Source organism: Psammomys obesus, unplaced genomic scaffold (genome assembly GCF_907164565.1).
Source record: "Psammomys obesus unplaced genomic scaffold, mPsaObe1.curated_primary_1811, whole genome shotgun sequence".
NCBI lineage: Eukaryota > Metazoa > Chordata > Mammalia > Rodentia > Muridae > Psammomys > Psammomys obesus.
This window is the reverse complement of record NW_026596064.1, coordinates 15,356,919-15,372,623: the sequence shown is the minus strand read 5'-3', so window position 1 is coordinate 15,372,623 and position 15,705 is coordinate 15,356,919. Positions and strand designations below refer to the sequence as shown.

Here is a 15,705-nt window from a genome sequence, read left to right as displayed (position 1 = left end):
CACACACACACACACACACACACACACACACACACACACACACACACGTACACAAAGTGAGGTCATTTAAAAAAATGTTTTTCTAAGTTTAAATTTGGTAGTGATTCCTAGTGAAAAGATCTTATCACACTGCCTGGTGATGCATGAAGGGATTTCTATGTATGTGAGTTACCTTTTATACTATTGGAGTTATTTTCGGGGAATTGGGCTGAGCAAACCCATTATCCACTCTCCAGAAGAACTTCATCCTTATTAGTAAAAAGGTATTGAGCACTTAGAATATGGAAACACTAGAAAAAGGAAAGTTTGCTATATAAAGACTAACCTTAAGATTTCTACATTTTATACATTTTAATCACACTTACAGATCACTTAATTTAAAAATCAGTAAGAAAATATAACCAATATATATCTCCTTTTTTGATATAATTAGTACATTTTAACCAGATAATATGAGAACACTTACTCCAGAAGCTAAACAAACAGTATAGATGAAAATTACTGTGGGAATTAAAGTGAGGGGTCATGGTTGATAAAAGCCATAACCAAACCCTCGGCAGAGTGCAGGGAATCATATGAAAGAAGGGAAGTTAGTATGATATGGAAAGGATAGGAGCTCTACAAGGACCAAATATATCTGGGCACAGGGTCTTTTCTGAGACTGACACTCAACCAAGGACCATCTATGGATATAACCTAGAACTTCTGCTCGGATGTGGCCTGTGGTAGCTCAGTAACCAAGTAGTTTTCCAAAGTAAGGGGAACACGGACTATTTCTAACAGGATCTCAAGGGCAGGCTGTTTGACACCCCCCCCCCCCAGGGGAGGAGCAGTCTGTTAGGCCACAGAGGAAGACTTTGCAGCCAGCCCTGAAGATACCTGATAAAACAGGGTCAGATGAAAGGGGAGGAGGTCCTCCCCTATCAGGGGACTTGGAAAGGGGCAGGGAGGAGACCAGGGAGGGAGTGTGAGGTTGGGGAGGGAATGAGGGAGCGGGATACAGCTGGGACACAGAGTTAACAAAATGTAACTAAAAAGAAAAATAAAATTAAAAAAAAAATAAAAGCCTTCAGGAAATTTTGTTTAAAATGTTATTTCTGGGGCTAGAGAGATGGCTCAGCAGTCAAGGGCACTTGTTCCTTTTGCAGAGGACCCAGGCCCAATTCCTGGTACCCATAGAGTATTTCACAACCATCTGTAACTTCAATTCCAGGGGATCCAATACACTCTTCTGACCTTCACAAATACCAAGCACTCATGTGGTGCTCATACATAAAGACAGAGAAAAACGAACATAAAATAAAATAAACAGATCTAATAATAAATCTTTTAAAGAGAAAGAAAGAAAAAATTTACTTCAAAAGAAGTTAAAATCCTAAGAATTACCTTAAATGTGTGTTTAAAACAGAAGTTCCTGTAATGGAAGAAGGCAAGGGAGAGGTATTGAGGAATGAACATTCTCAGAGAACATTATACATGTATGAAATGTCATAATGAAACTCATTATTTTGTGCAACTCATACACACTAACAAAAATGTGCTTTAAAAAGTAGCTGTTCCCAAAGGCAACCTCAATGGAGAGAAGAAACCTGAGAACCTCTTTTTTTTTTTTTTTTTTTTTTTTTTATGTCCCCACTGCTCCAGCTCCCTTAAGCTGACCAGAAAGGATCTGTGACTATAAAAGGCAGGTGTGAACACAGGAATATAGCTGATTCTTTCAGGGCTGGTAAATAAGACCTGTTTAAACAGAGCAAGTACTTGTCTCTGCAGCCATGAATAAGAATTGGAAAGTGGGGGATGATGTTGGTAGTGGATTAGAGTTTAGGTTGTAAAGGTAGGTTGGGGTTAATGCCTTGAATATTAACTAAGAAATTAGGACATTTCCTTGCTGGCAGTGGTTACATATTAAGATCTTTCAAACTAGGGATTGGCATGTTTACAGTTCTTGTCTGAAACATTAGTCTAGCAAAGAAACTGAATAAAAAGAAACAATGTGGAAAACTAGAAAATGCATAAGCCAAGATTTTGCCAAGTATAAATAAATGAGAAAAAAATGAGGGGCTTAATACTTTGGGAAGGAGGAACTGGCAGGATTTGATCACAAGAAATGGGAAAGGCAGACCTCAAACGTAATTTTGAAGTGTACTCTTCATTAAAATGTTGAAAAACAGTATGTAGGTTTCCATTGTTAACATGCCTGTTTTAAAATTATAAATGGGAAATGTGGAAATGATTTAGTTTTAATAGAAATGATAATTTATACTTATATTTTTCTCTTTATTTTAGTCATTTATAAATGTACTTTCTGCTCAGTTTGAGCAGTAATTTTGTTTTGCTTTTGCCATTGTTCCATTGTGTCCCTCTTTGGACCAGTGTGTAGATCATATATATAGAAGAAATCAATAAATATTTGTTAAATGAATTAACATTTTAAATAAAATTTTCTTTATTATTATTATTAATTACAATTTATTCACTTTGTATCCCAAATGTAGCCCCCTCACTCATCTCCTTCAATCCCATTTTCCCTCCCTCATACCCCACTATGTCCCTCCCCTAGTCTACTGCTAGGGGAGGTCCTTCTCCCCTACTATCTGACGCTAACTTATCAGCTCTCATCAAAACTGTCTGGATCCTCTTTCTCTGTGACCTAGTAAGGCCACTCACCAGGGGGAAGTGATCAAAGAGCAGGCAGTCCAGTTCATGCCAGTGACTGTCCAGGCTCCCCTTACTAGGGAACCCACATGGAGACTGACCTGCCCATGGGCTACATCTGAGCAGGGGTCCTAGGTCCTCTACATGTATGGTCCTTGGTTGATTCATCAGTCTCTTCAGGGCACCCTGAACCCAGATTTTTTGGCTCTGTTGGTTTCCTTGTGGAGCTCCTGACCCCTCCAGGTCTTTCTATCTTCCTATTCTTCCATAAGAGTCCTTCTGCCCAAAGTTTGGCTATGAGTCTCAGCATCTGCTTTTCAGGCAAATGGTGGGAACTAGAAAAGATCATCCTGAGTGACGTAACCCAGAAACATAAAGACACACATAGCATATACTCACTTATAAGTGAATATTAAACATATAGTATAAACATACTAAAACCTATAGTCGTAATAAGCTAAACAACAAAGAGGACCCTAGGGAAGAGGCTTAATGCTCATTCAGAAGGGCAAATGGGATGGACATCAGAAGTAGGTGAAGACAGGGAACAGGACAGGAGCCTTCCACAGAGGGCCTATGAAAGACTCTACCCAGCAAGGTATCAAAGCAGATGAATTAACATAGTAATTCTTAAATGTCATTTGAGAGGTTCTAGAGAACAAGTGATACAGTTTAGTAACTTAGTAAGTTGAATTTGTGACATTGCTGTCTCACCAGTTTTGATATTTAATATTCTTCACTGTAGAGTTGAGGGAAGTAGTAAAATTCAGTACAGACTGGAACAACAGCAGCAACAAATGTGGAATTCACCCAGGACTTCCAATTTTGTACCACATTCTCCACTAGAAGACAAGATGTCCCCAACGTCACTAATGGATGATATTGAAAGAGGTAAAATCTAAATGTATATAATGTCAATTTATAAGAGGTAAGTAACTTTAAGTGCGAGTTTTAATTTTCATTAGCAGTGGAACTAACCATAGGTCTTCGTGAGAACATAATATATTTTATGATTGTGTGCTTTTTTTCTGGGATAATAATGTAACATAAATTAGCACATTCATTTAAGTATATTATGTCAGGTAATTTTATTATTATTATTATTATTATTATTATTATTATTATTATTTAGCAGCAAAAAGGGTTTCATATTCAGTTCTCTGTAGCATCTGCCTGTGAAATTTATCGCTTACAGTTGGTTGTAGATGTCTCAGGCCTCACCTAGCCAATAAAAGCAGAGGAAGTTCCATTCTGTTGCTGTGTCCCTTTGAGCAGAAAGGCATTTCTGGGGAGGTATAGAATGTTCAAAAGGAAGAAACTTAAATCTCCATCGTTTTTTCTAGCTACGGTTAGGATGCTGATATTACAGTGATTTTAAGAGCAACAAGACCCCAGTCATCAGAGTAAATCATTTGCTTCTATACTTTGCCATCATAATTTCCATGTAGCTCAATAACTACAAAAAGGAGTTCCTTTTTAGGCTCAAGAAAGTACCTAATCCCTAATAGATTGGTCTGCAGTATACAACAGTAAGGAAGCTGTTAACTCCAAATTCCTGTTAAGAGAGATCTTGGATTTTGTTTTAACTTATAGCTACTCCCAAAATAGACCTGAATCATGGTATCATTCTATACCTGTATGTAGTTAGAAATAGTGATTCCTGTGGTGTAAATAGATGGTCCTTCATGTAGCACTTCTGTGGCAGACGATTTGAAGTCATAACTCATAAGAAAGTTGCAGAGAATCAGTCAATATGAACCAAGAACAGTTTTTTTTTTTTTTTGTTCTGAATTTGAATGGCAAGGGTGAACATTATCTACCTGGAGATGCTTATTTAGCATGTCCCTTAGTCTATATTCTATCAAATGTTTTATTGACCCTACAGTACTACTAACTTCTTTTTTGAAAGGATTAGTTTTAAAAATTATGTGTACGTGGAGGGAGGGGTGGGGATGTTCACATGTGTGCAGGTGCCCACAGATGCCAGAACAGGGCATCGGATCCCTTGAACCTGGAATTATAGTGGTAGTGATCCACCTGACACGAGTGCTGGAAACTAAACTTAGATCCTCTGGAAGAGCATGCTCTTAACTCTTAGCATGCTGTTAACTGCTCTTCCCAACTTCCCAGCACCATCACTGACTACTCTCTGATGACTGAGTCATCTTTTCCAATTGATAACCAAAAGTTGCACTAGAAATTTTACACATCAGTTTTTGCATTTACATCTTTCAGTTATCTGTAATTTGAATTCTAGAAATTAGACAGGGCCTAAAACCCTCCCCTTCTACTCGGAGGAAGCTGAGTGTAGCAGCAAAAGGAAAAATGCTACACGAGTGCTAACAGTCTTAACGTGCTCCTCGGTGTTTGGGTTGAGACTGTTCTTCCCCATCAGGAGCTGCTTGGGCAGAAGCATGCGAATATGGCATCACACTATGACAAACACGTGTTCCCCCTCCATCTCCCAGTTGCCTTCCCTGACTTCAGATTTTGCTCTCCAGTTGAAAGGCACTGCAGTGACTGGGTGACACTGGCAAGAGGCACCTATCAAAATAACTGCTTCGTTGGGAAGAGCTTCTCACTTTCCTCCCCCTTAATGGGATTTCTCTCTCTCTCTCTCTCTCTCTCTCTCTCTCTCTCTCTCTCTCTGTCTCTCTCTCTCTCTCACACACACACACACACACACACACACACACACACACACACACACACTCGGCCTTGGAAGCAGTCTTTATTGTATTAGGCCGCAGACTTCCTTTTCCCAGGAACTGGGCTTCAATGCTAGTAAAGCTCCTTTGTCGAGTTCACCAGTGGGAACTCCAGTTGCTGGAGATTTACCAAGAAAACCAAAACAGACCCTCAAAAGGTCTGGCATTAGAGTGTCATTTGAACCGCAGCTCACAAAAGCAGGCAAGCATCTGCATGCTAAACCTGCATCGTGACTGCCTGCTAAACCAAAAGATTTAAACCAATTGTCCCTAAAACACACACCAAAATGAAGGTATACCAGGAAGTTATACCTATTATACTGCAAATCAGGAAAATCATGACTTGAATGAGAGAAGTCTACATTAACTCCCAGAGAAATTAGATGTTAGAATTATCCGGTCATGATCTTAATATAGCTTTCACGAAAGGATTTAATTATAAGTTCTCTTGAAGCAAGTGAAAAAGTAGAATTAAAGGAATAGAAATTTTAAACAAGGATCAAATGGGAATTATAAAACTGACAGACAAAAAAACAGCAGCACAAGCTCACTGGGTATGCCCACTTACTGAAGAGTGAATAGACTGAAAGAACACACTTGATCTAAAACAGAAAGTGTACTGAAACAAAGTGAGCAGAGCCCCAAGGATTTGTTGCAGAGTGACAAAAGTTCCAAGATTTATGGCAACTGAACTCTCAGAGGACAAAGAAAAGGGGACTGAAAAATAATTGGAAAAAATAATGCCTGCAAGCATTCCAAGCTTGATTAATGACATGAACCCACAGACTCAAGAAATTGAGCAAATCCCAAATAGGATAAACCAGCAAGGTGACTGCCTGCCTCTATCTTTCTCTTCCACACACACACACACACACACACACACACACACACACACCCCACATATCACTAAACACAAAATAAGAATGCATCTTTAAGTGTACACCGAGTGAGTATTTGACAATGTAAAACATGTCTTTGGCTATAAGAAAAATCTTAATTCATTTATTTCAAACAAAATCATGAAGACTGTACTCACACCACAATACAATGACACTGAGAGTCAATAGCAGACAACAATGACTATGAAAACTGCTTTGGATCCTTGCTTATTAAAAAACTAAAATTATAAGATATAACTTTGAAAACTGGCAGGTTTTAATGAAAACAAACCAATTCTTTTCTACACAAGAAAAATGAATATATATGTCACAAGAAGACTTACAATAGGCTTTACAGAATAGCCTTATTTATTATCACAAACTTGTTTCCGCTAAAAATGGAAAACAACCTAATTATTTATAAACAGAAAGTTGATAACCAATGTATGTTGTACTTATATAATGGATATCTTAACAGTTGAGCAGAATGAGCTGCAGAGTCATTCAATAACACAAATTAACATGAAAACATGATGTTGATAAGAACTATGCACAAAATAGAACATGTGAGAGGCAGCATTTATATGAAGTTTATTAACAAACCAAAAAAGTCTTGGGCATAGAACTCAAAATGGTGGATACTGACTTGAAGAAAAGCACAGAAGAACATTCATGGGGATGGGTCTTACTCAGTAGCAGATACACTGGATAAATTAAGCTGAAATTCACTTAGCTGCACATTTTTTAGCTGCACATTTTATTGTAATGGATTGTGTATTAAAAACACACAAAAAAAGCAAAAATATTTGGATAGTCTTTATCCCAAATGACTAAAGAGCTAATGCAAAGAACTTAGGGTGAAAATGGAAAGCCAGTGGGTCTAGAGAGAATGTGTTATCAGCTAGCTTGAGATGGTACTGTCCTAGTAAGATACTATATGACAATGTGTTGACTAAGTATTTTATAGTGTTTCAGGCTAAAACTGTGTTCACTTATTTGATGTCTTTATAGAATGCTAGAAAAATAAAGACTTGAAAATAAGCAGACTTGGTTCTACCCCTAAATATTGGTCCTTTGGTTTCTCTGCTTCAAATCACTTATTTGAAGAATGATGTTGATCTTCCCACCATAAATTCTGTATGTTTCTAAAAGGACTTTAAGAACACCAAGGAAGACACCAACATTAGTATCCTTCTTGTCCATAAAAAACATTCACAAACAAAGTCATAATGGAAATTGGCTTTTCAAAAATGCTGGAATATTTTAAATCCCCTTTAAAGAAACAGGGCAGAAACCTGAGTAAGAGAGCTTTATAAAAACTTTCTCTAGAACAGCTAGGAAAAGAATGACGTTCTTAGGATGAATGACATTGCACTGTGCATATTAAGGGACTAAGAAAAAAAATTAATTCCTATAAGATGCATTTTGTATTTTTACACTTTTAAACTTTTCATTATTTATGATACATGTTTATGCATATAAAGTTAGACTTAGACATTGTTTGCATCCCTTTTCCCCCTTTTTTTGAGATTTCATTTGATATGTCGATGAGTATATTGCCTACAAGTATAATTGTGAACCATATACATGCAGTACCCATGGAGGCCAGCAGAAGGCATCAGATTCTCTGGGACTGGAGTTACAGATGGTTGTGAACCACCGTGTGGGTTCTGGGCATCAAACTCCGGTCCTCTGGAGGAACAGCCAGTGCTCTCAGCAGCTGAGCTTCTTTCTCTTTTTGAGGAAGGGTCTCACTGTTCAGCTCAAGCTGGCCTTTGAACTTGGTATTCTCCAGCCTCAGTCTCCTGAATGCTAGGGTTACAAATTATGATGCTTCACCCAACTGGTTGCCTATGCTTTTATTCTCATAATCTCAATATTAAAATACAACCTCCTTCAAATTCATGGCCTCTTTTTGAACTAATTCCTATTGCATACATATATGTACATGTAAATACACATATATTCCTGAATATAACCTGTTTAGTCCATATATTGCTGTGTGTGTGTATGTGTGTGTCTGTGTGTCTGTTTGTCTGACTGTCTGTCTGTCTGTCTGTCTGAGTGTTTTCAGGGCTGACTGTTTTGCACTGGACAATCAATTGGTGTGCTCATCCTTAGGGAAGGCTTGTTGTCTTCATTATCAACTTTCCTTGGTTGCCCATAGTTCTTTGTGTAGAGTTGAGACTTCATGCATTTCCCCCGTCCAGTTTGGCATTCTCGTTTGTGTCATCCTTGTTTAGCTAACATTTGGGCAATAGACTGTATAGCTTCTACAGTTACTAGGAGACATAATCTCACAGCAAACTCCCTGATCTTTTTGTAAGATAATAACATCTGGAAGTCTTACTGTCCCGTCTTCCCCAATGTTCCCTGGGTCTTAGGCACAATGGTGTTTTGTAGATGTATCTATTAGCATTGGGCCCCACAACTTTGCATTTTGATTGGTTGTGGGTTTTGTTGTGGTCTCTGTCTGTTGCAAAAAGAAGTTTCCTGGATGAGGGGTGAAGACTACACTTATTTGTGAGGGTAAGGGCAAATGTTCATAAATTGTTGTTATTAAAGATTATGCTGGTTTTTAGTAAATTGGTGATTCTAGAATCTCCTCCAATAACCATGACTACACTAGCACTGGTTAGTTTATTAGGTTTCTGGTCTCTCTCTGGCTGTGTGGGTCTTCAGTTCAATTAGAGAGCTGCTGGTTACCACCATGGTATATGCACCACTACTGCTCTCTTAGCGTTATTGCGCCCAGCTAATCATTGATGTGGCTCATAGGCATGGCAGGATGATGTGGTCGCCTCTCTCCATTGGGAACTTGCATGCCACCTTCGGGTACCATGACAAAAGCTAGTCCTCAGGGACGGGGCATTCAGTTAGTTCCAGCTAAGAGATCTCTGGGCCCTGTTTCTGAAGTACATGGTATCTTCAGCAATAGGGACCTACCTTCCACCTCTGGGGGTCACCAAGGGCAAGAGACTGTATATTTGCTGAGTTTCTTGGATAGAAATTTTTTCTGCTATAGGAATTTTTAAAAGAAATGTGTTAAATGCTGTAATATATGTCTTAGTTTGATTAATTCCTTACGAACGTCTTCTTAAAAGCTAATGCACTTATATGTTATTGTGTATCTTTGTGTTATTTATTTGACCTGTTATTTCTATTTTCAGAACTGAAGGCAGAAGCTAGTCTAATGGACCAGATAAGTAGTTGTGATAGTTCATCAGATTCCAAAAGTTCTTCATCTTCAAGTAGTGAGGATAGCTCTAGTGATTCCGAAGATGATGACCAACTGTCTCCTTCAGGTGCAAGGAAATATAGCTCAGAGAATCCCGGCATGTCTGCCAGGCCACAATACAGGACTTCAGATACTGATGCTACTTGTCATAAATTTCATGACAACAGTGCCCTCCTGATGAGTACTTTACGTAAGTAACTAAAACAAGACTCGCCGTTGTAGCCACATTTGTTGTGACTAAAGGTTAGTCAAAGAAGAGTAATATTTTGTGTATTCTATTACTATTATCCGTTTTTCTCCTTTGAAAGTTTAAAATTTACTCTGTCTTTATAGTTGGGGCTTCTCAAAGCTTTTTCATGGGTCCCTTTTTTCTTTTTATTCTATCCTCTTTCCTTAAATAACTTCCCCAATCTCTTGTTTTGATCAGCAGTTATATGTTGATCATGTTCAAATAAGCGTCTCCATGCAGACCTGAGTCCTAGACAGATAGGCCTAGCTTCATCTCCTAGTAAAATGCACCTCAAATATACATCGTCCAAAAACCAACCCTTTATTTTTTGGCTCACTGCATTTCTGCCAAATGAATGGCAGCGTCTGTCTCATTATGTAAACCAGTAGGCTGATTGTAGTCTAGAATTGAGTTCCTCTCTTTCCTTTCTGTTTAGTCAATATTTCACCAAGTCCTTTGGACTTGGTTTACCTCCTAAATATTTATTTCAAATCCATCTACTTCTTTTCCTTTCTACTAGTGCCAGTGTAGTTCAGCTCATTTCCTTGATTCTCCCAACCAGCACCATCAGGTCTTCCTCCCACCTCCATGTTCTCCCTTTCTCTTAACTGCTATGTCCACTTGTGTTGCCAGTATGTGTACGTGCATGACTGTAGGTCCATTCACAGACACAGGGGCAACATTCCAGGGGCTGCAGCTCTGAAGATAATAGAGTTCTGCTTCCCTAGAAGCCATCAACTGACAATCGCTCTTCATCTCAGGCTGGGGTTTTATGAGGCCCTTCCACATCCATGTTGATTTTTTTTCACTGACTTGATCTTATGCAAGTATTCAGTCAAGGCCATTTTGATCCAAAATGTATATTATTAGCCATGTTGATCTTTTGGTGATTCAAATATAATTTATCACATCTCCTGCTTTAAACTTTTGAAAGTTTACAGTTTCTTTTGCAATAGAGGGTAGAATTTAACATAATTATATTGCTATCTTTATTATTTATTTACTTACATATTTGCTTGTGTAAAGTGTGCATGTATGTATACGTGTGTACACGTATGCATACATTTGTGTGCACATGCATTTGGAGGTCAGAGGTCAGCCTCAGGAGTCTCCCTCTATTACTTTCCACCTTTTCCCTTTTTTAAAGACAGTTTCTGTCACTTGTCCGCAGGTCACTCATTTATCTAGATCGGCTATAGCCTGTGAAGTCCAAGGATCCAGGGTTGGGGTACACACTACAGACATGTCCAGGGGATCTGTTCCCTTCTTCTGGCTCCCCAGGGCTTCCACAAATGCGGTGCATAGACATGCATGCAGAAGTCTCACATGCATAAAATAAAATTAAATAATTTTTTTAAAGTAGAATCAAAATGAGAACTAAAGCACAAACGTAAAAAGAATCTGGTTTGGTAAGGATACTGGTTTTGAATTTAAAAGGATGTAGTAGTAAGCAGGCAGATACCTTCAAGGATGGTTAGTGTAAAATGGTTAGCGCTTGAAATGGAGGTTGGGTGATAACTCAGTTGGTAAAGTGCTTGTCACGGAAGGGTGAAGACCAGAATTCAACCCCAGAACCCATGTAAAAAGCTGTGGGGTTGGGCAGGAGGAGGCATGTGTCGGTAATCCTACTGCTGGGGAGGCAGAGACAGGCAGTTCCAGCCAGTCTAGCTTAACAGGCAAATTCCAGTGCCTGAAGACAATAACTGAGGCTATGTTCTGTCTTCCACATGCAAACACAGACACACAGGCACACGCACAAAGGGTTCAGCGTGTGGCTAGAAAGAGGGCTAGGGAGAGAAGGCGCCTGGAAGACTTTAGTTGAATCCTTCAAACCCATGTTAAAAAGGCAAACACAAAGCCCTTGAGTATGGCGATGCAGAGACAAGCGAATTCCTGGAGCTTGCTGGCCAGCCAGGTAAACCCACATAATGAGCTCCAGGCTAAGCAATTTTGTCTTCAAAGAGCACGTGGACAGACGCACAGAACAGTGCCCGAAGCTGTTCTCTGGTTTCCACGTGCACACTCACGTGCACATGAGCACAAACAAAATTGCTTGGCATGATGCAGGGAAGTTACGTTCTCTGTTGGAAGCCAGCCAATGTAGGGCGAGGGCAAGGGAAGATGGGAAAGCTTAGTAGATATGTGGATGTTCTTCAGTTAGTGAAAGGAGGCAAAGGAAAAAAAAAAAAGCAACCATTTACATTCTTACTGTGGCTGCGGTTTCAGAAGTCATAGTTTGTAGAGTGTTGTTACTCTTGGCTCCTTGAAGGGACCTACCATATCTCCAGGAGATAATAATCTTCAAATGTGATTGTGAAACCTGTTTCTGGTAAGTGGGGCTGTAAACTAGGTTTAGGGAACCACAAAATCCTGAAAGAGTACTATAAAAATAGAAAAAGAGAGAAACTTCCTTCTCAAAGTGGGTAAACAATTCTGAATCAAGAAAAAAATGTGATGATAAGAAAGATATATGAAGACCATTCTTTTTTTTTTTTTTTGAGACAAGGTCTCATTACGTAGCTCTGGAACTCACTTTGTAGACTAGACTGGCCAGGTATAATAAAACAAAGGAAAGCAGAAATAAAACAGAATCCAATAAATTGTAAATGAGAATCAAGTAGGTCAACAGAAGAGCATTTTCACGGAATACACAAGACACAAAGGTTGAACTCCAGCTCTTAAACAATTAGCATCAGTGGGATGGCTTAGTGCATAGACACATTTGCCACCAGAACTCAGAAGGAGAGAACTGATACCCACAAATTGTCCTCTAGGTCCCACAAGCGTGCATGTACGTACAAGTAAAATTGGGAAGGATAGGCCATGAAAATTGTTTGAAAAAGATCACTAAATAGGCAAGATGGACATGGGTGAGAAATAAATTAATGAAATGGAAGGCAATACTAAGGTACTATTCCAATATAAAATAAAAAATAAGAGAGAACAGTTTAGAGATAAGAAAAATAAATGGAAAGGATTAAACATTGTATTCTAGGAATTCCAAGTAAGAATAGAAGGGATAGTGCAAAAACTCTACCTTTAGAATTTCTCAGTATTGAAGCCAGCCATGAATCTACTCCAGATACTAAAATGGGTAAATGAAGATAAAGGCATATCTTCACCCTTAAACTACATAGCATCCAGGACAAGGTGACAATTCTGCTGGCACACCTAGGTCAAAGCTTGTGTTTGCTTCTGAGGAGCTGAGAAGACTCAACTTATCTCCCTGCCTCGATGCTTCTTCTACACCATTGCCGTGTAGTCACTGGCCTGGAGTTAGGTTCAACTTAGTTGTTTGTTAAATTTGTCCCATGCTTTCTCATGATGTTTCAAATAGTCTTTACTGCCTTTCCCTGTATCTTTCTGATCACATTCCCTATTGTTGTCCTCCTCATTTATCCTATTCTAGCCACAGTAGCCTCTTTACAAGCCGTCAAAAAAAAAAAAAAATCTTATCAGCCCCACCCCTAGCTTGGCAGATAATGGATGCTAAATGAGAGAAAGCCAGTTTTCTTCAGAAGTGTGACCCAAGCTTCAGTAAGTGGCTCTACACCCTTGTACATTTGGGAAAAACTAATTGGACTCCATGGGTTATTTTTTAAAAAGAAGAAGATGAAGAAGAAAAAGAAGATACAGAGTTTAAAGACAGATGTAGTGTCAGGGTGAGGAGGTCCAGGAAGAGTTAGTTGGAGGTAGATATAATGTAACTACATTGTATTCATGTGTGAAATTACCAAAAACATATATGTAATAAAAAATCACAACCACTCTACACTTGCTTTGGTGGCATTTACATTTCTTCTCTTAGATTAGATCCTCTGCCTCCATTTTTATGACTTTCTACTTGAGATTTCTGTTCAAACGCTGCCTCTCATGTAGCTTTTCCTGCTACAGTATCTATAATAGCACTGCTACCCGCTCTACAGTTCCTCACAGCACTATCTCTACTTGACATTATGCTGGATATTTGTTTCCCTTCTTTCTGCCCCACTGAGATGTTAGCTCCATGACTAAGCTCACAGAGGATTCACAAGAGCAGTTGGTGATTATTCTTTCCAGCGCTGGGAACTGAACACAGAGCTCTGTGCAGAGTAGGCAGGCATTTTACCACTGACTTGTATGTAGTCTAATGTTTCTTAATGTCTGTTCCATAATGGTTTGGATTGTATCTTAGGTTTAAAAAATTATAATGTTTTTCACTCTTGAAAATGATACTCTGAATTGTTGGGTTTTTTTGTTTTGTTTTGTTTTGTTTTGTTTTGTTTGTTTTGAGACAGGGTTTCTCTGTGTAGCCCCACCTGTTCTGGACTCACTTTTTAGACCAGGCTAGCCTCAAGCTCACCGATATCCACCTGCCTCTGCCTCCCTGTGTGGTAGGATTACAAGCATGTACCACTCTGCCCAGCTTAGTCTTGCTTTTGAAAGCCTCTTTTTCTCTCATTTCTTGGTGTAATGAGTAGTGTAAAGAGGGATGATGTCATCAGTATATGAAAGAAGGCTAAAATAAATGCCATGTGATGCTAAAACTCTAAGTTTCCTACTGTAGTTTTCACTTTCTAGGCAGTACTGATTGGTTTACCAGGTTTGTGGCAAATTATACTATAGGCAATCATATTATCAATCATAAGATGCTAGACTAACAAGTTCACTTTTGACATGACATTTGCACATTTATTTTGATAGACTAAATGATTATATTAAATACTACTAGTTCAAATTTTTACTTACTACAATTTTGTTATTTTTTTTTAAATTTTAGGAAGTGATTTGCAGCTGAGTGAATCAGAAAGTGACAGTGATGACTGAAGCAATATCGAGTTGTAAATAGAACATTTGTAAGACTGTGCTAATGTGTTTTGTATTAAGAATAAATTCTCCCCTTTGTAACTTTTGCTGAAAAAAATTAAATTTGATTCAGAATTTTCAACTACTAATTGGTTATTCTCATGTGTTATTCTTTATTTACTCAGAACAAAACTGTCATCACATTTGATAGATGAGGAGAGAGGCTCAGAGATTAGGGAACTTGCTGCAGGTACTGCTAAGGAATGACCTGGGGACCAAGTCTTCTAGAATCAGAGTCCAGAGCTCTGTTCTACCGCTTTGTTGTCCCAAATTGTCAAATGTGAAAACAACCGATGTCTAGTAAGAGTTCGTGGTTTTCATTAGAGTTGAACCTTTTCTATCTGATATTCCTTAAATTATGACCGAAGATACTTCAATTCTTGCCAAATTTACACATTAATTTATATAAAAGTGAAGTTAATTATTCTATATCATAGGTTAATTATATATATTATTATCTTGTTAGATATAAGTTAATTATACCTCTTATAACGTATTTTGCTTTCAAGAGAAGACTTTAAGTATAAAGGACTTGATACTTTTGAATTTGAAGAAAATACAGATATTTAGGTATAGCTGCAATCTACCAAACAACAGGCTATTTTTAAAAGCAGTTTAGGTTCATAGCAAGATGATAAGAAAGTTGGGGGAGGCTTTTTCTTCTGGTCCTTCTGCCACCAGAGGGGCGGATATTTGTTATAACTGATGCCCGCCACTGATACATCATCACCACCAAAATCCATAGTTTATAATAGGGATCATACTTGATGTTGTACATTCTATAGATTTATCCCAAATGTATACTGTCAGAGCATAAATCCATCATTGTAGTAAGCATGGAGTAGTTTCATTACCTTAAAGATCTTCTGCGCACTGCCTTCAGGCTAGCCTCAAATATGTCTCTGTTCTCCTGCCTCATGCCCCAAGTGCTGAGGTTAGACATGAGTTACTGTCATTCCTGGATTGAAAACAGGTTACACATCATTGTCTCCGCAGTTCTTAACCTTTTCCTGAGTTTCCTGTAGTTAGAATCATACAGTGTATGGTCTTTTCAGATCAGCTTTCTTTCATGATTCAGTAGTCTATTTCTTTATTTTTTTTTTAATGTGTGTGTGTGTGTGTGTGTGTGTGTGTGTGTGTGTGTGTGTGTGT

The 15,705-nt window shown here is 38.4% G+C and overlaps 1 protein-coding gene across 1 annotated transcript in view; it reads left to right on the top strand.

Annotated features, from left to right (window-relative positions):
- The window catches only part of Eaf2 (ELL associated factor 2), a 30,259-nt gene extending 15,632 nt beyond the window's left edge, over positions 1 to 14,627 (top strand). Inside the window, exons 4-6 of the mRNA XM_055625069.1 lie at positions 3,401 to 3,546; positions 9,412 to 9,669; positions 14,468 to 14,627. Coding sequence (XP_055481044.1) covers positions 3,401 to 3,546; positions 9,412 to 9,669; positions 14,468 to 14,514 — 451 coding nt within the window. The 3' untranslated portion in view covers positions 14,515 to 14,627. The remainder of the gene's footprint in view (positions 1 to 3,400; positions 3,547 to 9,411; positions 9,670 to 14,467) is intronic.
- The last annotated feature ends 1,078 nt before the right edge of the window (positions 14,628 to 15,705 follow it).